At 37.6% G+C, this 26341-nt stretch overlaps 1 protein-coding gene across 1 annotated transcript; it reads right to left on the reverse strand.

Moving 5' to 3' along the window:
- Positions 1-12670: 12670 nt before the first annotated feature.
- LOC136706621 (uncharacterized) lies at positions 12671-21088 on the reverse strand. Its single transcript, XM_066680218.1, has 6 exons — positions 21052-21088; positions 13848-14192; positions 13393-13743; positions 13117-13218; positions 12979-13013; positions 12671-12790 (listed from the first exon to the last, which is right to left on the reverse strand). Exons 1-6 carry the CDS (start codon positions 21086-21088, stop codon positions 12671-12673), a joined length of 990 nt encoding a protein of 329 aa, XP_066536315.1.
- Between the last annotated feature and the right edge of the window lie 5253 nt (positions 21089-26341).

Raw genomic sequence — 26341 nt, forward strand, 5'->3', positions numbered from 1 at the left:
AGATAATTTATTTCATAGAGTTAACAGTTCCATTTGAAGATGCAGTAGATGAAGCTTTCGAAAGGAAGAAGCTGAAATATGCAGCCTTGGCGGCTGAGGTGAGGGAACACGGGTGGCAGGCACATGTAAGACCGGTGGAGATAGGTGTTAGGGGATGTGTAACCAAGTCTGCCACATCCCTGTTTGTACAGTTCAGCATCAGGTGCTGAAAAGTAAGGGCAGCAGTGAAGGAGTTATCAGAAACAGCTGAAAGGTCTAGTCAGTGGTTGTGGATAAGGAGAGCACAGACTACTTGGGGAAATGCACTGTAGAGGTGCTGTTCTGGTGGTTGATGATGTAGCACGTAAAGATCACATGGAGCTGATGGCTCTGAGTCACACTGAATGGTCACATTAACGGTGCCAGTGGGGCTACATACAGCCTTAGTCACCAGGGAGGCCAGTGTGGATTTACGGTTGTTGATGCTTAAGGATCACCTTAGAGTGTAGCTGTAGGATGGGAACAATAGAAATTGTGTGGCTGCCGGCAGGAAGAGAGTGGGGTGGGCCCTTAGTGAAGCACTAATGGATTGGCATAGGATATCATACATCTTATCTTGTGTATGATTATCATTACACAGTACCTACATAAATACACAGGAACTGTTACACTTATTTTAAAGTGTAACTTTTACATAATTACTGAGCAATAACTGTGTTGTAACATGGTAACCTAATCATACTTGTTTGTATGTAATTGGTTGTACACCTGTATGATTCTGTGTCATGAGAGGCATATGTAATTTAGAGACTAAAACATACAAACCGGATTCCAAAAAAGTTGGGGCACTAAACAAATTGTGAATAAAAACTGAATGCAATGATGTGGAGATGGCAAATGTCAATATTTTATTCTTAATAGGACATAGATGACAGATCAAAAGTTTAATCTGAGTAAATATAACATTTTGGGCGGCACGGTGGCGCAGCAGGTAGTGTAGCAGTCATACAGCTCCAGGGACCTGGAGGTTGTGGGTTCGATTCCCACTCCGGGGGACTGTCTGTGAGGAGTTGGTGTGTTCTCCCCGTGTCCGCGTGGGTTTCCTCCGGGTGCTCCGGTTTCCTCCCACAGTCCAAAAACACACGTTGGTAGGTGGATTGGTGACTCAAAAGTGTCCGTAGGTGTGAGTGAATGTGTGTGTGTATGTGTTGCCCTGTGAAGGACTGGCGCCCCCTCCAGGGTGTATTCCCCGCCTTGTGCCCAATAATCCCAGGTAGGCTCTGGACCCACCGTGACCCTGAATTGGATAAGCGGTTACAGATAATGAATGAATGAATGTAACATTTTAAAGGAAAAATATGTTGATTCAAAATTTCACAGTGTCAACAAATCCCCAAAAAAGCTGGGACAAGTAGCAATAAGTGAGTGGAAAAAGGAAATTGAGCATATAACAAACAGCTGGAAGACCAATTAACACTAATTAGGTCAATTGACAACATGATTGGGTATAAAAAGAGCTTCTCAGAGTGTCAGTGTCTCTCTGAAGCCAAGATGGTAAGAGGATCACCAATTCCACCATATTTTATTCGTATTATTATTATTATTTTATTATTATTATTTTATTTATTTTATTTTATAACAGTTAGAGGCCTGTATTAGAAATGAATGGGAGAGCATTCCTATTTCTAAACTTGAGAAACTGGTCTCCTCTGTCCCCAGACGTCTGTTGAGTGTTGTAAGAAGAAGGCGGGATGCCACACAGTGGTAAAAAAATGGCCTTGTCCCAACTTTTTTGGGATTTGTTGATGCCGAGAAATTTTGAAACAACATATTTTTCCTTTAAAATTATACATTCCCTCAGTTTAAACTTTATATATGTGATTTGTGTTCTATTCTGAATAAAATATTAGATGTTGGCACCTCCACATCATTGCATTCAGTTTTTATACACAATTTGTTTAATGTCCCAACTTTTTTGGAATCCGGTTTGTACTTTGGTGTTTCTATACTCTAGCTAGGGCTAAGCAGATGCTGCTTATGTTGTGATCCATTGCAGGGGGAAGAGTCCCCATGTGGTTGGGGCTTTGGCAAAAATGTCTGTGTGACTGGGATGAAGTTTAGAATGTAAATATACTCAGATTAAACTTTTGATCTGTCATCTATGTTCTATTACGAATAAAATATGGACATTTGCCATCTCCACATCATTGCATTCAGTTTTTATTCACAATTTGTTTAGTGTTCCAACTTTTTTGGAATCCGGTTTGTATTTGCTAATGTTTATTCTGACCCAGTTGCTTATGACAGTGCTGACTTCTCCTGCAGACACAGTCTGTGTTGCCCATATGTCTAGAATAATTGTTATTATCACTCTTACAAAAAGTAAGAGTCTTATTATCAAAGCACCTGCTGGATCCAAAGGGCGGCACGGTGACCCTGAACTGGATAAGCGGATACCGATAATGAATAAATGAATGTTTTTAATTAGACAGATAACTAAGTTGATCGTTTAAGGCAGAATGCTTTTTTCAAACCAACAAACCTCTACTTTTAACAACAATCTATAAGCAATTAGGAGCTGAGGAGGCCAGTTGTTGTATTTTTGAAAGTGAAATGTTTTCCCATTGCTCTTTGCTATAGAATTTCAGCTACTGAAAATTGATGGCCCCTGTTATAGTATTGTTCATTTCATACTGCGCCAAATGTTTACAGTGGGTCTAAAGTACATGTTGTAAACCACATTGAATGTGGACTGGTGTTTCCTTTGCAGAAAAAAAACAAGGCCTTTCCAGAAAAAAGCCAAGCTCTGCATGTTATAGCAATAACACAATATAATCTTAAAAAACAATACAATCTTAACTCATATTTAGAAATGCTGCACTATTAAACATTTACATTCATAATAAATGTGGTCGTCGTTGTCGTCGTCCAACAAAGAGAGGGGGTTCCTTCAGCTTCAATATATTCTGTTTTACGGGGGAAGACTGATCTGGGAGTAAACAGTGTCGTGAAGGTTCTGTTGTCTTCTATCTCCTCTGGAGGATGAAGGTATGTTGGTGGTGAAACTCAGAGCTGCATAATTCAAATCTTTATCACATGAACCCTGTAGAAACACAATGTAACATACTTCACTGATAAGTGGCTGTAAAAATAAAACTTTATATCACTAATTAAATATACAGAAAAATATTCCAATGTAATAAACTTATTTTGGAACATTTATTCTGGGTTTATTGCCATTGAAGTTTGTTATAGTGCAACCAGTCTCTGCCATGTTTTATTTTTGTTCAGAAAAAAAAAATAGTTCTAAGATAAAAAAAAATAGTGGAAGAAAATGGTTTTGGTCTAATGATTTTCTAATGATATGAAGAGAAAAGCAGGAAATATACAAGACTCCACATTATATCTATAATACATAGCAGGGAATACAGGGTTTTTCATTTTAAATAATTTATACAAATTATACATATATAACTTAATTTAAAATAATGATACAAAACCTTTATCTGATTTAAGCTGAAAATGTTAGTATAAAATAAAGGAATCACCTGCTTCTTTTCAGCTGTATGACCTCCAGCTGCATCTGCAGGAAAAAAATAAAAGATTATTATTTAAATATTAAGTTTTAAATCAGATTGTATAAAATACCAATATTATATCAATAACAAAAGGAGAAGATGCCAGAATTAATGTAAAACCTACCTTTTTCACAACTGATGTGTAATTTTCGACACAGAAATAAAACCACAGCCATTAATATGATGTTTGATGCAGCTAAAACAATAAGAGCTGAGACCAGAGGGTTCCGATTTTGATCTAAAGAACACAGAAAGCTAATTTAATTTAATGAATTTACACACACCAATCAGTCATGACTTTACTCTCAGCTCATTGTCCATTTTATCATGTTAAGTTTTGACATATAGAGCTTGTGATACATGACGCCTGGGTCCAAACCACTACTCACTATTGCAAAATTTGGGATTTTACCATTAGATTTAGTGACTTTTCAGAGCCCTCTAGTGACATATTTGAAAATCTAAAAAATTACTTGTGTCAAAACTTGCAACTTTCTGTACAACCATTAGCTAATTCTCACAGAAGAGAATCACCAGGAACACAACTCGTAAGAACACCGGGACTGGCCATGAGCGAGATGCACAGCTCACAGAGAATAAAAAAAAATCCTAAAAATGAAAAAAACTGGCTAAAGCTGCAAACGCCATGCCAATGTTTACAGGAGCATAAACAGTTAGCCCATTAGCTTACATTTCAGTATTCAGGAGCTCTGGTGTGGTTCCCAATCTCACCTCCCCTTCCTGACTGAACTCCCCATTTTTAGAGAGAGAGAGAGAGAGAGAGAGATGGAGCATCACAGTCAGTCCTCACAGCAGCTTACACAGATCAGAATGAACTGTGAATGTGCAAACAGTGCTGACAAAGACACTTGTTTGCTTCTTTCGTTTAATTTATTCCTCTTTCTAAACTGAGTTCGCATAATTGATTAAAATATTTTGCTTTATTCAACAGTAAACACATCTTATGAACATGTGACACAGGACCTGGAGGTGTGATATGACCCAGAAGTGCCACACCGTGACACGTGGCATCACACTTAAGAAGTGTATAGGTGCACTGTGTAGTGCAACTCTACAGAACATTGTTCATCTGTTTTTCTACATACTTTGTTTGCCCCCTTTCTCCGTATTCTTCAATAGTCAGGACCCCCACAGGACTACAACATTGCAGGTATAATTTAGGCGATTGATCATTCATAGTGGGTGTTGGTGGTGTGTTAGTGTGTGCTGCGCAGGTATGAATGGATGCTGAAGTGTTTAAAATCCTCATGTCAATACTGGAATAGTTTTTTAATGAAAAATATTAATCAAACAACAAATACCTACTCCTGTGCTTGTCTTTTGTGTGTGGTGTGTGTGTTTGGGCGGGGGGGGGGGGGTCCTGACCTTTGAAGAATGAGGTGGCAGGGGCAACAGCTGCATTAAAATAAGTACATCTTCATTTGTAGAATAATATGTTAGTGTGTAATAAAAAATAATAATTTGTTAATAATATTAATGTGTAATAATATTACAGCTGATTGGTGTAACAACTTTTGTCAAAAGAATTGTTTGTCAATGCAGCAACGAATACATATTAAGCCATATCAACAAAGCCCAAAAGTGCTGCTCCCTTACCTGTACTCAAACTAGTCTAAAACAGATACAGAGAAAAGTGTATATTTGTTTCACAAATCAACCATTAAAAGTATTGACTGAAATAATGAATTTGTGGTCAAAGAAGAAACAGACAAGCATAACTACCATGAAAACACTAAATTAAATATTTAGGCGGTTTTAAGACTTCTGAATTCCACACCCAGGACCGATTCACAATTCCATGCATCAATCTTTTGTTTGTAGATTTACAAAATGGATAGAAGCTTCATCCGTTTGCTGCTTTTAATTTTTACTTCTTAAAACAAACACTCAAGCAGAGAGGAACAGCATTTTTGGGATGCATGGCTCTTCACAGAGCAGGAGCCCCTGCAAATGTTCTCATAATAGATTTTTAACCATGTTGACCACTTTAACTTATAAGACCTAAAACCAGTTGTGGGCCCATAGAAGCAGCGGGTGTGACACACGTCCACCGTTCTGGTCAGCCACTAGTGCACCGCACACCACTTCCACCACGCTCCTGCTATGCTGAAACCACAACAAAGTCCACAAAAAGCAAATGCTACGCTTTTAATAAAAGAAAACTTATATATGTTCTCTGGATTGCACCCAAACATATTTGACCCAAACCAAACATTTGACGTAATGTACCCATAGGGCAATGGGACCTGGTTCTGTAAACTGAAATCACACTTACTCTTACCTACATAGTCCAGTTTAGTCTTGTTCCCAAACAGTATCTGTCCACACACAGCCACAGCACAGTAGTAAGTTCCAGCGTCAGAGAGACTGAGGTTGGTCTTGGGGAGTTTGTAGACACACCTCTGTGTAGAAGAATCAGCCTCAGAAGTCCTGCTACACTGACTGTTAGTGTCTCCATGAGTGTAAATGATTCCTGGAGGAGATTCTCCTGATCCATGTCTCAGCCAGTACACACTGTGTTCTCCTGCAGACGCATCTGTGAGGACTGAACACTGCAGAGTTGTGCTGCCTCCCACTTCAACAGAGTCTAATCCAGGAGTCTGGAGAACAGTGTAGAGACTTGAAGATGAACCTGAAGAGAAAATATTCACTCATCACCAAATGAGTCGTAGATTGTGGTGTGGGTTTTTAAACTGATGCCGTTTAATATAAACAGACTGTATTAGACAAACACCTACCATTAACAACTGTGCAGTCTGATAAGAAAATACCTCTGTAACCGGAGGTAGCACAGTAGTATGTAGCTGAATCTGATGGTTCTGCGTTTGTGATGTTCAGATTAAAACTTTCTTTTTCTTTTAATGCTTTAAAGCGACTGCTCTTGTTAAAGTCATTATGGTACTGTAGAGTAGACGTATGAGAAACGATGAGAAGAGTTCTTTCTCCTGGTGTGTGTTTGTACCATGAAACATCTGATACATCTAAATCTGTAAAAGAGCAGGTCAGACTAATATTCTCTCCTTGGTGAATAAACCTCAGTCCATTTAGACACTGAATCTGCACCTCTGAGTTTCCACCTGAAATAAAGAAGAATAATTCATTGTAAACAGATGTATATTATGTAACAACTCTGAGTCATTTCAAATGAAATAAACAAAGATTGGTGAGTAAAAACCTTAATCAGTACCTGACGCAGTGAAGAGTAAAACAAGCGCATACAACCCAGTCATCACTGAACTCTTCAAGTAATGTAGGTCCTAGAAATGTATATTATTAATCTGCTGAGATAAAATGTAAATTTTAGATAAATATAATACATGTAGTTTCTGTTGGAACGAAACCTCATATCTCCATTTTTATATTAAACATCTTTAACAATTAAACTGTGCAGACATTTCACAGCGCAGAGGAACACATGCCTCGAAATAACTTTGAATTAAATTGATAGATTTACTTACAGCTCCGGTTTCCTCCCACAGTCCAAAAACACACGTTGCAGGTGGATTGGCGGCTCGAAAGTGTCCGTAGGTGGGAGTGTGTGAGTGTGTGAGTGAATGTGTGTGTGTCTGTGTTGCCCTGTGAAGGACTGGCGCCCCCTCCAGGGTGTATTCCCGCCTTGCGCCCAATGATTCCAGGTAGGCTCTGGACCCCCCGCGACCCTAAATTGGATAAGCGGTTACAGATAATGGATGGATGGATGGATGGATTTACTTACAGTGAAAGTAGACAATGATATTTTTTCTTTCGGTAAAGTCACTTCTTTAGAAATCCAATAATGTGTTCTTTGTCACTGGAATGTGGTTAAATCTGTGAGATCACAAGTGGCTCTGAAAGACATCAGTAACCTTCTGAAGTGTAGTTAACCTGTGTGCAAACTTTAGCAACAGCAGCATTGTGTCACTGTGCTGAAAGCTGATTGGTTCCTATTACATGAGCTACAACTGGACCCCAACCCCCCACCACTATCAGCAGTGGACATAAAAACACAAATGAACAAGCAAATGTCTACGGCTCTGGACCTGGTTTGGTCAAAGCAATCCCACTATAACAAACATCTTGAGATTTGAATTTTAATGTATGGTTTATTTAGGGTGCTAGTAAAGTCATCACAGCACATGAAAAGTAAAATAATGGTTTAGAGAGCATCAGGGAACAATGGGTCTGTTAAAGCTTCAAGAATGTAAGCTACAACCATATGAACAAACTACTCAAATGGTTCTGAACGCATTGATGCCTTTGAGGCAGAAGGAATGTAATTGGTTACCAACCAACAAACATAGAGGATTGTGATGGGTTATAATGGATTGGAGTGGAGTGGAGATTTTCAAATACCAGTGAGTGCCAGAAATGACTTTAAATAAAATAAATGTGCAATACACTGTACACATATTTCTTGCAGTATTTTGCTTTGCTTAAATAGAGGATAATGTAACTCTGTGACTCTGATGAAGTTGCAAACTGCCTCTACAGCCTCAGAGGCAGATTTGGAAGAAGCACATTACTGCACACTTGCTGAAGCAGCTACATCCTCCATCTCAGTGAACCGTATATAAAGTAAAGTAAAGTAAATAACATGTATTCAATTGATACAAAAATAAACTGGATTCTACTTTGAGATAATGCAAGCAGAATCAAGAAATTACTTTTTTCAGTTGAATGCCACCATACATTCATTGTCTGTAACCCCTTATCCAGTTCAGGGTCGCAGTGCCACGTACCACGCGTACACGGGGTGAACATGCCATACTCCTCACAGACAGTCACCCGGAGCGGGCCTTTTAATGCCACTAACTTATCCTCAAGGTTTTGCCACTCTCCACTGGAATGGAATGTTTGGTTGATACAGCCGCAAGCAAAGAAGCTCCCAGAACACTCTTCATTTATCTTTGTATACAATGTTGCATTGGAGGACTATAATTAGTAGAGCTAACGTCTTGCTGAACTTAGACAGTAGAGCAAACCTGGGCATTGTACGGCCCCCGGGCCGCATACGGCCCTTTGATTGACTCTGACCGGCCCGTGTAACGTTAATTGGAAATTACAAAATAAACATATTTTCTTATTTTACCTGATGCATGGACTGAAGCTGCATTGCTTTTATTTTGAAGTTGATTTTTATTTACGTACATGATGACGCAAAACGTATATTGAGGCATGGGCGTGATTTGATCGTTGTCACTAAGTCACAAGACGACTTTAGCCCTCAGAAATGTCTGCTCATGCTAAAAAAAGAAAGGTAGATGCCGAATGCAGGGTTTTCAACAAAAATTGGACTGCTAAGTATTTATTTACTGAAGTGAGAGGTAAAGCTGTGTGTTTAGTTTGCGGGGAGCAGATCGCCGTGTTTAAGGACTACAATTTGAGTCGGCATTACGAGACGAAACACGGGGAGAAATACAAGAACGTGACTGATGCTGAAAGGGCGCGGACATCGGAAGCTTTGCTAGCTAAACTGCAAAAGCAGCAAGGCTTTTTTACCAAGCTTCACACATCCAGGGATGCAGCAACCAAGACCAGCTTTGTGATTTTTAATTGTATTGTGGTTATTTTTATTGGCATGTTTAGCGCGTTTTAGTGATGAATTGCCTTTCCCATTGTTTTGTGAAATTCGCTTGAATAAATTACATTTTTTGGAAGGCAACCTCATGTTTTCATTGCTTAATTATAACATATACTTTTACCAGCTTGTCAAAACAATGCTATTTACTGCTTTTTACAAAGAAGTACAGTTAATATTATGCAAAATTGAGATCAGCCTTTTGGCCGGCCCTCCACAATATTTTCTGTTTGTCATGTGGCCCCATGGAAAAAATAATTGCCCACCCCTGCAGTAGAGGCTGTTTCTCTTAATTTAGGTCGCTAAGACTAACTGGTTACCTGGTAATTGTTGATATTAGTTTTAACCTAATTGTTGATATTTTAACTTGTTAACCATTTTCAATATGACACTAAGCAGTTTTAGATATTAACAAACAGCTTTACAGACATCACATCATTAACTGCCTCTGAGGCAGTGGCGATTGCTCTAAGACTGCAAGGGAAGCTCAGCTTCCCCTAAAATTTAATAAAAAATAAGTGATCAAATATGTTGTGTGTACATGTCATTGAATAAATATGCACTGCAACGCGCTCAACTTTTGTTCAGAATCTGCTTCTTATCACTGGTAAAGACGCTGCTTTCCTCTCAATCATTCCCGCAGTTTCACAGTTCTTTAAACAGTGTAGACACTGAGCGTCCACAGAGTTCAATAGCGAAGCAGCAAAGTGCAGCGAAACGAGATGAGTCATTGGATAAATGCTGGGCTTTGTCCCGCCCATCGGACGCTCAGCGTCTCTGGGGGTCTATGGGGCAGTGGGCTGGCCTCGGCTGGCCCGGACGCTCAGCTTCTGCATGAAGATTGGATGATCTGTCTGAGGCTGAATCCCTTTTTGATTGACAGCGAATCAGCGATCCTTTGGTGTAAAGATCCGTGGGAGCACAGGCGGACACACTTCACATGGGCCAAGGCCGTTTAAGCAGCCTAGCTCTGCTGGCCATTGAGAGGACACTAGTCAAGTCCCTGGAAAAGACGCCTTGTTGGTACAACAGGGTCATAGATCATTTTCTTAAAAAGGAACGGAGGGTAGAATTTACGCATAAATAAACTGAAACATTTTATGATGTAGGCCGAAATTGAGCTTCCCCTCCTTGAAAGACCAGCATCCGCCACTGCTCTGAGGATGCAAACCCCAGTCTGACAGGAAACTAACACGTTGCACCTTGCCTGAAATTAGAACTTGTTAAAAGAGCTGTAGCTGCACATGCCTAAGATGATGTAAAGTTTGGTTTTCTAAAATCAATCAAGATATATTATTCATCTAAATCTACTGGGAAGTATATACTGTTTCTTATTTCTAAAAAGATCATACAATCTAAAATGCTTTTTTTAAACCTAGTCATGTGACTTGTTTGCAAATTGCTCCTCCAGCATTTAAGTACCCCTTTCTCTTTTAGCCTACATGCATTAGTTAACGCTCAGTCAATTAATCTTACATTTATTAATACATGAATTATTTTGTTCTGCCTTAATGCTTCATTATTTAAGGATGAGTTAATGATTTAATTACTGTTGGTTAATGTAACCTTAACATATAGTGTACCACTCTGTCACTTTGTTGCACACATAACACATGCACCTCAGCAACTTTATCATTGTTCTGCTCCTGCTTGTTCAATGTTATATATTATCGCTGGCTTGCGTCCACACACAAGAACTTCATCCAAGCCATGGCTCAACTGCACAATTCAATACATCACATTTCCATATGTTCTGCATGAGGTCAAAACATTTCACACTTCACCAAAGGTACAAAACCTGCTGAGAATGTGGACCCGAGTCCTGAAAAAAACTCTGGTATGAAAATGTGTGAAAATCTAATAATTACAAAATGTCTTAACACTAGCAGTGCTGCCTCTGGTTGACCTTGAAGCGCCAAGCCAACCTTGTACACCATATATTGGACGTCCTCAGACCTCAGCATCGATACTCAGATATTGAACAGAACGGCATAACTCCTCATACTAAACAACTTTGAGCCTTCAGAAAATCATTGTCATGTCTTAGATCTTCTGAAATTGAACATCAGGCTTTGGAAATGGCCTCAGAAAAAAAGGCATCAAACTCCCTCAGACAATTGAACAATAGTGATAAGTTTTGTCAGGATTTTGAGAGTTACTGAGCAGTGAGCCAGGGTTTGCGGGTGTTAATTATAAAGCCATAGACATTGATTCTGGCAGTAAGTGCTTTTCTTTGTCTGTTGTGTGGATGAAATGGCTAGAGTTACACTTTGTGTCGGTGGAACCCAAGCTTTGTTGAGGACAGTATTAGAATCAGGTTTTTCAGAGTTACTAATGAACAAGGGCCAGTGGTAGCTCCTGCAAATTTTAGCCAGATGAACTTACTTTAATACTTTTAGACATTGTTTCTGCTAAAAAAAAAGTGCATTTCTCTCTGTTGCTGTGTAACAACATACTCCAGTGTATATTATTAGGTATATATGAGTTTTATCATGTAGTCGACATCATTTTATTCTATTACACACATTCAAAGAGAAAGAGAGAGAGAGAGAGAGAATGAGAGAGAGAGAGAACATCCTTACATTGTATTTCTTTAAAATGAAGGTATTATATTTCCACTTAATATTCCTTCTCCACAGAACATAAGCTGAGGACTACACTATTTCATTTTACTTTAATTATCCATTAAAATAAATTCTCAACACACTTTTCAGAACTGAAAGGTACATTAAGCAGATGTTCACATGTAAAACTTAGGAACCTTCGTCAAAGTGCACAAAGAGCAAAAAACCCAAAAACCCAAAATCTCAATTATTATAGTAAATATTTCAAATTGTGCTTTAAATTGAACACTAAAATGTATCCATATTTGAGTTGCTCTAGTTAGACTTGCTGGAGTTTGCTCCCACAGTAAGGTATTCTTCGCAGCATTTGTTTTTACAGTTTGGGTCCTACAGAAAAGACACTGTTATGATTTTGAAATTCAGCACATGTTTTGTATGTGCACTTTGCTGATGGTTCCTTATGCATGTGAAAATCCACTTAATTAAGGAGCAGTTGAAATGTAATATATTAGTGTAGTCCTGAGCTTGTATTCTGTGGGGAAAGAATATTAAGAGAAATCTAGGTCTTACTTTTAACAAATTGAAATTATTAGTAGTATTTTATATTAATGTAAATCCAATATTAAATATAAAAACAACTTCCCACTGATGTTTACCACAAACAAGATGCTTTATTGTTAGCTGTTATCAATTTCGTGAACTGCAGCACTATTTTACTACCCCCCCCCCCCCAAACACACACACACACACACACACACACTCACACAAACACAAACAAACACACTCACAGAGAAAGATGGAGAGAGAGAATGAGAGGGACAAAATCAGGCAAAATGTATATTTCCATTATTTTTTATTCATTAATTTATTTATTCATTTATACAAAATAAAAATGTCTGTAAAAATATTGAACCAGAGAATTTAGCATAGCATCCATTCTGAGTGACAAATCAGAGAGAGTACTGAAAGTTTCAGGATGTTCGGTTTTGTTGGTAGTAAATGACCTGGGAGTGATCTTCAGCCTCTTTAATCATCAGTGGTTCAATGGTGTAGTCTCCAGCTGCAGCTAATAAATCTTTATCACACGCAGCCTGGAGAAAGAGACTGTGTTTAACTCATATCATCACTAACCAGCTGAGTGAAGAACACAATCCCATTTAAAATAAAATCCGAAATAATACATAATTCATTCATAACATATTCATCTGCAACTGAGCAGGAGGAAGTATGTGTTCTGACTTTGAGAGTTTAGCAGAGTATTTAGTAGAAATGTAATCACCTGATTTATTAGAACTGAGCGTCCTTCAGCACCATCTTCAACAAACAACAAGTAAATCATTCAAACACCACATTACTGCATTATTCTCAAAAGTTATAAACATATTATACTGAACAACTGTGTCAGTGTGAAACCTACCTTTACCACAAAAGCTTTTTCTGCAAAGATATAAAACCACTGCCATAGATATGATGTTTGATGTGGCTAAAACAACAATTATTAGGTTTAACTCCCCTCTCTCTGTAATAATAAAGAAAGTAGATAATTATTATGCAAATCGATTCTTTAATTAAAGCATTCAGGGAAAAAATACTTTTTGTAGTTATTTTTTTTTATATATAAGTCTGATATTCTGAGAATATGTGGTGGTTAGACTTAATGTTATTTTTTGTTATTTACCACATTCACCCTTACCTACAAAGTCCAGTTTAGTCCCGTTCCCAATCAGTATCTGTCCACACACAGCCACAGCACAGTAGTAAATTCCAGCGTCAGAGAGACGGAGGTTGGTCTTGGGGAGTTTGTAGACACAGCTCTGTGTAGGAGAATCAGTCTCAGAACTCCTGCTACACTGACTGTTAGTGTCTCCATGAGTGTAAATGACTCCTGGAGGAGATTCTCCTGATCCATGTCTCAGCCAGTACACACTGTGTTCTCCTGCAGATGCATCTGTGAAGACTGAACACTGCAGAGTTGTGCTGCCTCCCACTTCAACAGAGTCTAATCCAGGAGTCTGGAGAACAGTGTAGAGACTTGAAGATGAACCTGAAGAGAAAACATTCACTGATCACTGAAGGACGGAGATTGTGATGTGGATTATTAAACTGATGCTATTTAATATAAACAGATTGTATTAGACAAGCACTTACCATTAAGAACTGCAACTGTGCAGTCTGATAAGAAAATACCTCTGTAACCGGAGGTAGCACAGTAGTATGTAGCTGAATCAGATGGTTCTGCGTTTGTGATGTTCAGATTAAAACTTCCTTGCTGTTTTAATGCTTTAAATCGACTGCTCTTGTTAAAGTCATTATGGTACTGTAGAGTAGACGTATGAGAAACGATGAGAAGAGTTCTTTCTCCTGGTGTGTGTTTGTACCATGAAACATCTGATACATCTAAATCTGTAAAAGAGCAGGTCAGACTAATATTCTCTACATGGTGAATAAGCCTCAGTCCATTTTGACAATGAATCTGCACCTCTGAGTTTCCACCTAAAATAAAGAAGAATAATTCATTGTGAAGAGATGTATATTATATAACAACTCTGAGTCATTTCAAATGAAATAAATAAAGATTGGTGAATAAAGACCTTAATCAGTACCTGACGCAGTGAAGAGTAAAACAAGTGCATACAACCCAGTCATCACTGAACTCTTCATGTAATGTAGGTCCTAGAATTGTATATCATTAATGTGCTGAGTTAAAATGTACATTTTAGATAACTATAATACATGTAGTTTCTGTTGGAACAAAACCTCATATCTCCATTTTTATATTAAACATCTTTAACAATTAAAATGTGCAGGCATTTCACAGCGCAGAGCAACACATGCCTCGAAATGACTTTGAATTAAATTGATAGATTTACTTACAGTGAAAGTAGATAATGATATTTTTTTTCTTTCTGTAAAGTCACTTCTTTAGAAATCCAATAATGTGTTCTTTGTCACTGGAATGTGGTTTAATCTGTGAGATCACAAGTGGCTCTCAGTAACCTTCTGTAGTGTAGTTAACCTGTGTGCAAACTTTAGCAACAGCAGCATTGTGTCACTGTGCTGAAAGCTGATTTGTTCCTATTACAATCCATGTGCCTCAAAATGTCTTTAAATTAAACTGATAGATTTACTTACAGTGAAAGTAGACCATGATATTGTTTCCTTCTGTAAAATCACCTCTTTAGAAATCCAACAATATGTTCTCTGTCACTGGAATGTGGTTAAATCTGTGAGATCACATACGGCTTTGAAAGACATCAGTGACCTTCTGAAGTGTAGTTAACCTGTGAGTAAAGTTTTAGCAGCAGCATTATGTCACTGAACTGAAAGCTTATTGGTTCCCATGACATGAGCTACAACTGTACCCCAACCCCCAACCACTCACAGCAGTGGACATAAAAACACAAATGAGCAAGCAAATATCTACTGCTCTGGACCTGGTTTGGTTGAAGCAATCCCACTTAAAAACTTAAGATATTAATAATAAAAGTGTTAAACATTCCCCTTTAGATCTCTCAGTTGATAAGGTCAGAGTATTTAATAAACCAGAATGGTATGGAAGCAATGGTAAAATGGAAGCATTTGTTCATTCATTATCTGTAACCACTTATCCAGTTCAGGGTCATGGTGGGTCCAGAGCCTACCTGGAATCACTGCGCGCAAGGCAGGAACAGACCCTGAAGGGGGCAACAGTCCTTCACAGGGCAACACACACTTACACATTTACACCTATGGACACTTTTGAGTAGTGAAACCACCTACCAGCGTGTGTTTTTGGACTGTGGGAGGACTGTCGGGGCACCTGGAGGAAACCCATGCGGACATGGGGAGAACACACCAAACTCCTCAATGAAAGTCACCCAGAGCAGGACTCGAACCTACAACCCCAGCCAACCCCAGATCCCTGAAGCTGTGTAACAGCTCAAAATCCAAATTTATCAGTTTGATGAACTTGTATTGAATGTTCATTCACATAGGGATTTAGACGAATTATAAGTGTTATAATGGGGGACATAGGCGGCACGGTGGCGCAGCAGGTAATGTTGCAGTCACACAGCTCCATGGGCCTGGATGTTGTGGGTTCGATTCCCGCTCCGGGTGACTGTCCGTGAGGCGTTGGTTTGTTCTCCCTGTGTCCGCGTGGGTTTCCTCCCACAGTCCAAAAACACATGTTGGTAGGTGAATTGGTGACTCAAAAGTGTCCGTAGGTGTGAGTGTGTGAGTGAATGTGTGTGTGTCTGTGTTGCCCTGTGAAGGACTGGCGCCCCCTCCAGGGTGTATTCCCGCCTTGCGCCCAATGATTCCAGGTAGGTTCTGGACCCACCGCGACCCTGAACTGGATAAGGGTTACAGATAATGAATGAATGAATGAATAATGGGTGACATTTGAGACTTGCATCAGGGGGTCAAGCCTTTCAGTGAATAGTATATCTGGGCATATAATACACATTAGCAAATAACATGTATTCATTCAAATTAACTTTTAACAGTGTTCATTGGTTCATAAGGCAGCATCAATACATTACTCTTTTTTTCAGTTGAATGCCACTAATCAATTCTAAATTATATACCATTCTCTACTGGAAATTGTATTATTAGTTGACTCAGCCCAAATAAAATTTAAAAATGCTCACACTTTTTTAATACAATTAACTGAATGTAGTTCTTATTTGTTTTAGTCACAATTTCATTTGTTGTTACAGTGCTGCGCTATGTGGTTTGTTTGGGAGACAATCCAGTGTATACAGTGTAATCAAAATACAATCCATCATTTTATTATGAGAGAATAAAAAATTAGTCTCCAGATAAATAGCCAAAAAATCATGTGGATTCAAGGATAAAAAAGACAGCAAAGCATACGGTAGTCTTCACTTTTTTTTCAGTGTATCACAATATATTACTGAATTAATGTTCTTGTTGTTTACATATATAAACCAAACTGAGCTTCAATTCTTTGCTTGATTGTCTTTAGTAATTAAAACAAAGCTCAAAAAAGTTACAAATTTGACCCCATTTGGTAAACATTGCTAATCCTGGCCTTTCTAGTGTCTACTGATTTGCTCACATTTTTCATTTTTAATGTTATATAAGGAAGAAGTTGGAAGGACTGCTGATTGTGTTTAGTAAATTGGGTCAAAGAGCGCATTTTAAATATGAGCATCAGTTAAAATATTAAAATTGTTCACATTTAAATATCATTGAAACAGTGCAACAAAACAGATATTTGTAATGAATGACATACTGTATGAGCCACTTTACCACTTTTACTACAGACAGACTGACCTCAAGCTGCCTTGTCAGGTTTGATGGTGAGTTTAGCCATTTCAGGATACTTAATGTATGTAAGTATTATTAAAATTGTAGGAATTGTCTTGATGAACTAACATAACAGTGGAAACGTAGTTCCACAGGTTTTATTTACTTTGATACATTGTTCTTGGATGTTGAAAGTAGTTAACATCTTTTACCTGATAAATTATGGCAGTAACAGCCCAGAAGGAGGCCTCGTGCAATAAACAGCTTTAGAGACATCAACATCATTACCTGTCTCTGAGGATGTACACACCCCTCTGACAGGAAACACTTCACACCTTTGCTGCAAAACTGTCAGAAATTAGAACTTGTAAAAATAGCTTTAGAGGCACATTCCCCTGTAATCTTTAGCTTTCTGAAATTGTGTTTGTGTTTGTGTTTTTATATTTCATATGGAACCATTTTCAGAAGTTGGTGTATTTTCAATTTTTACTTTTAATCATAAAGACCTTGTACATAACAAACTGGCCAACAAAAACAAATGAATAAAATGAAACTAAATACATTTTGACTGGCCTTCTCAATAAATTTGTGAGAATAAAATTTTTCAATTTCATTGGATCTGTTCCTCTGTACCACGTATCACACACACCTTAGCAACATTATCCTTGTTCTGTTCAGTAAAGGAAAACATTCCTTTCTTAGCATCCTAAAAACTATCACTAATAAAAAGGTATAATAAAAGTAGTTATTACCAAATTATTTAAAAAACTGATGGACCAGCAGGTAAGAAGGGGAATGTGTGCATGGGTTCATGGTGTGCATCTCTTAGCTAATGTTCAAAATTTTGGTGGGCCCTATCGCAAACTGTTTTTTAGGGCTCCTGTCAGTAACAGGCCTTTAATTGCCCTGGTTGATTGGTTTTGTTTACAAGGGTGGCACTGCAGCATGGAAAACACTGCAGTCTATGGGATGTTGTTCAGGACTTAAAAGTCTTTAACACTCTGGAGTCGTCAATCCTGCTGGCAGGATAAATCAGAACTTGTGCAAAAACACTTATGCAACTCTAAGTTTTTGTCCTAGAAACATAATAAACATACCCTCGGCAACCTTAAACTGTCTACTTTTCAAATATATGTAGATTGAAATGATTTATTTTTTGCTTGTTATAGAAAGATTATGACCGCAACACAATGTGTGAAATCACCCATTTTAGTCATATTAAGGTGTTCCTAACAAACGTTAATTCTGAGTCACCCTGCATGACTGACCACCTCAGAATATCAGCAGTTTTTATACCCTTTTGTGTGCTATCACTGTCTCAGGCCTCTGCTTTGGATCCAGCAGGTGCTTTGATAAAAAGGCTCAGTTTTTGTAAGATCATTTGTTCACATAAAAACTGTATGTGTAATGCATTCTGCATTGTGCAATACATTGGGCTTTTTCAGTGTCACTGATAATCTTTCTCAGGCCTCACAGAGCACACAGGCCAACTTGGAGAGAACCAGATTTTCTATCATGATTAATTATAGTATTATACATTAAACATAATTATTATTTGAATTTGTGTAATTCCATGTTTAATAATTAAGTCTATATTTTAGATATTTAGCTCCTTCACCCCCCCCCCCCAACACACATACACACACACACACACACACACGCACACACACACACTTTTGTGACTTATGGTCACAAACATATTGATGTTTTAGTTTTCATAAGTGATTTAAACTTAAAATGTGATACCATGTAAAACCTAATAATCAGGTGTCTTTAACGTTTCAAATAACATCAAATATCATCATTCTTTTCTGAAACAACATTGTCACAGTTTGTGGTGAGATGTTTTAGGCTGAAACAAGCTATCAGCAAAACTAATGTTCATTCCAAAGCCGTTAGCAGTCTGGTGAACTGTGTGATAATAACAATTCTTCTAGACATATGGGCAACACAGACTGTATCTGCAGGAGAAGTCAGCACTGTCATAAGCAACTGGGTCAGAATAAACATTAGCAAATATATTTAAATTCTAAACTTCATCCCAGTCACACAGACATTTTTGCCAAAGCCCCAACCACATGGGGACTCTTCCCCCTGTGTTGGATCACAACATAAGTAGCATCTGCTTAGCCCCTGCTATTATATAAATTATTATTCAACAGAATGCCACACTATGAGAAACAAAAAAAGTATGTTTTAGTCTCTAAATTACATATGCCCTCTCATGACACAGACTCATACATGTGTGCAGCCAATTAAAGTATGATTAGGTTACCATGTTACAACACAGTTATTCCTCAGTAATTATGTAAAAGTTACACTTTAAAATAAATGGACAGTTCCTGTGTAGTTTTGTAGCTACTGTGTAATAACTGAGTGGTAATATAGACATTGCTTATGGGTAATAATAATGCAACACATTTAAATAATGTCATAAATGTTACATTGTGAAATAATGGACATCTGCTGAACTGTCACATTACAGAATGGTTTAAGCAGAAACTGATTACAATGTCTCAACAATAACATAAACATTAGCTAAATGTCAGAAACTATGGCAAATACAATTTAATGTCTTAATGTGCATTAACACATACCTGCCAAAAAAGGCTTCTGGAGCACAAAATCATGTTCCAGTCTAATTACAAATGTAATTACACATATGTTATTACCCATAACAGGTACTAATTCATGAGTCATTACATTGTTGTTGCATATTGCTGTTCCTGACAAATGAATATAACAGGAGGGTTAATAAATGAGTTTATAAAACTATTGTCATGCCTCGACTCTCATGTAATTGAATGTCAGGCTACAGAGCAAATGTCTCTAGAAAAAAGTCATCAGACCAAATGGCCTCAAGATCCCTTGGATCCCATAAAAAAAAAAAAAAAAAAAAAAAAAAAAAAAAAAAAAAATCTGACTAAACACCCTCAGACAGATAGTGCCACTGTCCACACAGTTGATAACACACACTAATATAACATGCTAATTACCATTTCCATTTGTTAAAAGGAGGGACTTAAGTTCCACAATTGTTTTTATTTTTTTACAGAACACAATCTCAGGACAACACCATTTCATTTTAATTGCTTCTTAATTTAGTGGATCTTCGCATGCAAAAGGAACAATCATCGAAGTAAACATACAAGACCTGTGATGAACTTAAAAATCTCAACAGTGCCTTTTTTGTAGGACCCAAAACTATAAAACTGAATGCAGAGTGCCTTATTATCAGAGCTAACTTGAGCAAGACCAACTACAGAAAGCCAGATGTGTATAAATTTTAGTGTTTAATTTTAATTACGACTTAAAATGTTAACAACTGAGATTTTGGTGTTCAGCACAGGACATGTACATAAGTATATGCACTTTGACGAAGGTCCCTTAGTTTTATATGTAAAGTTCTGCTTAAAGTACCATTCAGTGCTGAGATTTTTTTTACGAGCAATTAAAATAAAATGAAATAATGTAGTCCTCAGCATGTGTTCTGTGGAAAAAGAAAATTAAGTGGAAATCTAGTCCTTCCTTTTAACAAACAGGAATGCTAATGTATGTCCAATATTTAATATAAAACCAACTGTACCGCAGATGTTTATCACAAACGAGAGGCTGCATTGTCAGCTGTTATCAACTGTGTGGAAAATGGCGCTATTGTTGGATTATCTGAGGGAATTTAGTCTGATGCCTTTTTTTCTGAAGGCATTTTGTCTAAGGCAGTTTTGTCAGAGGCTGTTTAGTCTAATTTTATTTTTCTGAGGGCATTTTGTCTAAGGGAGTTTTGTCAGATGGAGTTCAGTCTATTTTTTTTTCTGAGGGCATTTTGTCTAAGGGAGTTTTGTCAGATGGAGTTAAGTCTGATTACTTTTTTTCTGAGGGCTTTTTTCTTGAGCTTTTTCCAGACCCAGGTCCACATTCTCCTCAGGTTTGGTATGTTGGTCCATTGTGAAAGCTGTGTTTTGAGCTTGTGCAGAACACATGGAACTGCGCAACTGAGACACAGCTTTGTGTGTGGAACCAAATCAGCTGTAGCCTAGAATCAGTCCTGTGTGTGTACCTCAGTTTCACAAACGTCCCGATCAGTAGAGATTTCCTATACCTTGTTGCTCCTTCCGGCTCTTGCTGGAGTCTTCCATTGGCGACCAATACAAGGAGCATTTGAACCTCTTCAAAAACACACAGCTTAATTTTACAAGCTGCCTTTCTGAGTCGTATAAAAACAAACTTGATCTCTACTGTATCTTGAGGATTTAACTTAGTGCTAGATGTCTGCATTTCATCCTGATTGACAAGTCTCCCTTTGGACAGTGAGTGCTCTGCAAAGTCACGTTTTGTCAAAAGGAAATGCAAAAAAAAAAAAAAAAAAAAAAAAAAAAAAAGCAGAGTAGAATGGTACTATGTCAGTAGAAGTCAGTACTATGCAGTGGAAAAGCACCATAGATGTTTGTATAATGTCTGTTTCACACGGTGAAGAAAGATCATTGGTGGAAATAAACTGATTGCTCTATTAATGGTGCCAGAGCAATAAAACACACTAAATGTAAAATTATAAAAAGCTTTATAGTTATGAGTCATTAAAGGGGACATAATTTTACTGAGATGAAAAGAAGCGGTGTTTGAAAACATGAAGTCATTTTTTGCTCATTTTATGCAGATAGGTGTATTTGTTACGTTTTAATATATTTTACATCACTACATCACTGAGGAGTTTTGGTCTAAATGTGTCGTACAGTCGGTCTCCCAAAGAATACACACAAAAATCAGCCACATATACAACGATATATTATGATTTACAGCGAGTGGTAGAACACAGGTTTATTCTCTGTTCCCTACTATTGTGATTTTGAATGAGTGTGAGCAATCGCAGAGTCTCGCTGTAAAGCAATCAAAGCATGGCTCATGAAATTATTCTGAACAACAAAAAAAAGAAAAAGTTTAAATAGGTTGTTTTTGTTTCTTGAGGTTATAAATTTTCCAGACAGAGAGCAATGGTCAAACCTGGCCTGATGTCAAAACACAGAGCATGAGATTAAAGAGTGTACATATGAGCTCGGTAACCTTTTCCCTTTATTCCTCAGATAAACCCGGGACAATCCAGAAATGTGTTAATAGTGTTATCAGAAGATGTGAGGGGGGCTTGGAGAGGTGATTACAACGTTAATAAAAAAGTATAAGTGTGAGAAATAACCTTTCAGACTCTGACCTGGAGAAGAGGGCAAGGAGAAAGAGACTAATGCTGGCTCAAAGCACTTCTCAAAGGGAATTCTTCACTGAGGCTGTCCTGCCCCTACGGTCATGGATCTCAAGTCCAAATGGGCATATCTTTAAACACTAAGAGAGGGTTGGGACCTCATTAAATTTAAGGTTTTATAAACACTTTAAGATATTTAAGCCCTTAACAACATTTCACAGACTGCAGTGTCTCACAAGCTGTAGTGCCACCCCCATGAACAAACTTAGTCAAGCAGGACAATAAAGGGCCTTAATTAAGGGATTGACAGGGGCCCTAAAATTAAAATTCTAAACCCTGTTCCCTTAGTCCCTTCTCCGTACAAATCAAAACCATGCCCCTGCTGGTCCATCATTTTCTTCAACTACTTGGTTAACTATTGCTATTAATGTACCTTTTAATTAATGGCATATTAGGATGCTAAGAACGGAAGAGTTTATTTTCACTAAACAAACAGGAACAGAATGAAGATAAAGCTGTGTGTATATGATGTGTGCATCAGAGGAACAGAGCTGATAATGAAACAAGGAGGATATACATTAATTGAGATGGCCAGTCAAAAGTCCCTGGAGCGAGAGAGAGAGAGGCAAGTTGCTTCCTTTGAGTTTGTTTTCATAGACCTGTTTGCTTGCTTCTCTCAATAGAGAACATCTCAACACCTCTCAAAAAGATTGGGACAAGGACAACAAAAGTATAAAAAAGCAAGTGGTACTAATAAAAAACATTTGGGGGAGCAAATTGCAACTAAGTCACATGACTGGATATAAAAAGAGCATTTTAAAGAGGCAGAGTCTCTCAGATACAAAAATGGGCAGAGGTTTACCAATCACTGAAAAACTAAAAGTCTATCACTGAAAGTCTAAAACTGTGGAAAACTTAGAAAAATGTCCCACAAAGTGAAATTTTAAAATTTTAAAGTAGAACTGTTTAAATTTCTCTCAAATGGATACATGTTATTTGCTTTGCTGATGTGTATTATATACCCAGATATACTGTTTACTGAAATGGCTTGACACCATAAATACTTATTCAATTCAGGGTTGCAGTGGGTCCGGAACCTACCCAGAATCACTGGTGCAAGGCGAGTCACTAATCCACTAAAATGTTTTGGAACTTTGGGAGGAAACCAGAGCACCCGGTGAATACCCATGTGGACAAATTCCTCACAGGCAGTCACCCAGAATAGAGCTGTGTGAAAATGAAACTCCCTGTAGCACCACCATGTGTGCAAAATCTCCACTCAAACTGTCCTGGAGGCAGTGCTGCCTTTGAGGAAGAGGGAACGTAACTGGTTACCAGCAAACAAGCAGGGATGTATATGATTGGTTAAAACTGTATGTGATTGGGCAGATATTTTCCAAATTGTGTGCCGTCAACTGATAAAACTCTGCCTAGACCCTCTTAGTTTGCCTGCTCTGACAGTGAGATATTACTGTGAAATTATAAATATAAGAATAATAATAAAAAGAATAATTCTTATAATCATAAATATAAGAATCTGCCTCTGAGGCAGTAGAAGATTATGCAGCTTCCTCACTGATATACATCATCCTCCATTTAAGCAAAACAAAATACTGAAAATCATGCAGCATTTCTGATAAATTATTAAAAATCACCAAGTGTACACTATACTACACATTTATTTATTCCAAAATCCAATCTATTTTAATCAATCACACTCATCCCTGGTTGTTGGCTGGTAATGAACTACGTTCCTTCTCTCTCAAAGGCAGCGCTGCCTGCAGAACCATTGTGAGTAGTGATTTTGCACAGACTCCATGTTCGCAGATACTATTTAACCAATTAACACACTTTACCTGCACGTGTAGCGCCTGTATGATCTTGTAGGGCCAATGTAGATCTCCTGAAATAACATTATTTACTGCCTTCAAGAGCTATTTTAATTTTACTTCTTGATGTGCTGTTTTGATTTTACTATGGTGGAAACTGTAATAATTGCAGTTTCCCTCTGTGATCAATAAAGTATTTCTGATTCTGATTATTGAATAAATTGATTTTAGCAACTGAAAGATCTGAAGGGAAACTGTAACATATTTAATTTTCATATCAAATCTCAAGATGCTTTGACCTAATCAGGTCCACAGCAGTAGAGATTCGCTTGTTCATTTGTGTATTTATGTCCACTGCTGTGAGTGGTTGGGGGTTGGGTTCAAGTTGTACCTCATATAATGGGAACCAATAAGCTTGTAGCACAGTGACACGATGCTGGTCTTGCTGAAGATTTACACACAGGTTCACTACACTTCAGAAGTTTACTGATGTCTTTCAAAGCTGTATGTGATCTCATAGATTTAACTATATTCCAGTGACAAAGAACAAATTGTTGGATTTCTAAAGAAGTGACTTTACAGAAGATAATATCATTGGCTACTTTCACTGTAAATAAATATATAAATTTAATTTAAAGACATTTTGTGGCACATGGATTGCTCTGCACTGTGAAATATCTGCACAATTTATATTGTTAAATATAAAAATTGAGGTTTTGTTCCAACAGAAACCACATGTATTATATTATTATTATTATTATTATTATTATTATTATTATTATTATTATTATATAAGTGTAACTCAACACATTAATGATATACATTTTAGGACATACATTCCTTGATGGATTCAGTGATGATTGGGATGTATGTGCTTGTTTTACTCTTCACCACATCAGGTACTGTATAATGTCTTATTTTATTTGTCAATCTTTTCTTTATTACCTTGGAAATAGAGTTTTAAAGTTGTTATCTCTTAGATGTATTATTCTTTTTAATTTCAGGTGGAAACTCAGAGGTGCATATTCAGTGTCTAAATGGACTGAGGTTTATTCACCATGGAGAGAATATTAGTCTGACCTGCTCTTTTTCAGATTTAGATGTATATGATGTTTCATGGTACAAACACACACCAGGAGAAATAACTCTTCTCATAGCTTCTCATACGACTACTCTACAGTACCATAATGACTTTAACAAGAGCAGTTGCTTTAAAACATTAAAACAACAAGGAAGTTTTAAAACATCACAAATGCAGAACCATATGATTCAGATTTAATTTAAATTGCTTCTTAATTAAGTGGATCTTCACATGCAAAAGGAACCATCATCAAAGTGCTGAATTTCAAAATATCAACAGTGTCTTTCTATGGGACCCAAAACTGTAAAACCAAATGCAGTAGAGTGCCTTATTATGAAAGCTAACTCCCACAAGAATAACTAATGCCGGGATCAGACTACACAATGTTTTTGTCTTTTATGATGTTCACTATGTCAGATTAGCACTATAAATGTGTGCCTTGTCTGGGTCGGGAGACTGGCAGCACTACACATTTGTCCCAAACACCTCATTGTTAATCTTAGATTGTGTCACACTACACGACCATTACTCATAACCAATGCTCATATTTGGTTCTGACATTGAAACTTTGTGCTGAAATCAGGCTAAATTTGTGTAGTCTGATCCTGGCATGAAGCAAGCCAAATGTGAATATGTTTTAGTGTTTAAATTGAATAAGATTTTAAATATTTACAATTGAGATTCTGTTGTTCAGAATAGGATATGTACATAAGGATGTTCACTTTGACGAAGGTTCCTAAGATGTGCATGTGAGGATCTGCTTAAAGTACCATTCAGTTCTGAAAAATGTGTTAAGAATTTATTTTAATGAGCAATTAAATAAAAATAAATAAATAAAGTGTAGGCCTCAGTATATGTTCGGTGGAAAAAGAAAATTAAGTGGAAATGTAGTCTTTCCTTTTAAAGGAATACAATGTAAGAACTGCCTTTTTTTGTCTTCTAAGCTCCCTCTACCTGCTGCAGAGTGTAATTCAGAGTGTAATGGTGGCAGCCTTAGCCTAAATGTTAGAGGACCAGGGCTTAGTAATGGAAGGTCACTGGTTTGATCCTCAGGACTGGTGGGAACATCCATGGCTGAAGTGCCCTTGAGCAAGGCACTGAACCCCCAAACGCTTCATGAACGCCAGGGATGGCTGCCCGCCATTCTGGGTGTGTGTTCACAGCCCCTAGTGCACTAGTGTGTGTGTGTGTGTTCACTGTCACAGATGGGTTAAATGCGGAAGACACATTTCATTGTACAATGACAAGTAATTGCACATTTAATTTCATTTCACATTTACAGTACTGT

Source organism: Hoplias malabaricus, chromosome 9 (genome assembly GCF_029633855.1).
Source record: "Hoplias malabaricus isolate fHopMal1 chromosome 9, fHopMal1.hap1, whole genome shotgun sequence".
NCBI lineage: Eukaryota > Metazoa > Chordata > Actinopteri > Characiformes > Erythrinidae > Hoplias > Hoplias malabaricus.

Bases quoted from the DNA above. Each gene is read 5' to 3' on its own strand.
- LOC136706621 (XM_066680218.1), bottom strand. From the start codon at position 21,088: ATGGAAGACTCCAGCAAGAGCCGGAAGGAGCAACAAG. The intron at 13,219-13,392 runs GTAAGGGTGAAT...TTATTATTACAG, and splicing joins GACTAAACTGGACTTTGTAG to AGAGAGGGGAGTTAAACCTA. The intron at 13,014-13,116 runs GTAGGTTTCACA...TGTTTGTTGAAG, and splicing joins AAAAAGCTTTTGTGGTAAAG to ATGGTGCTGAAGGACGCTCA.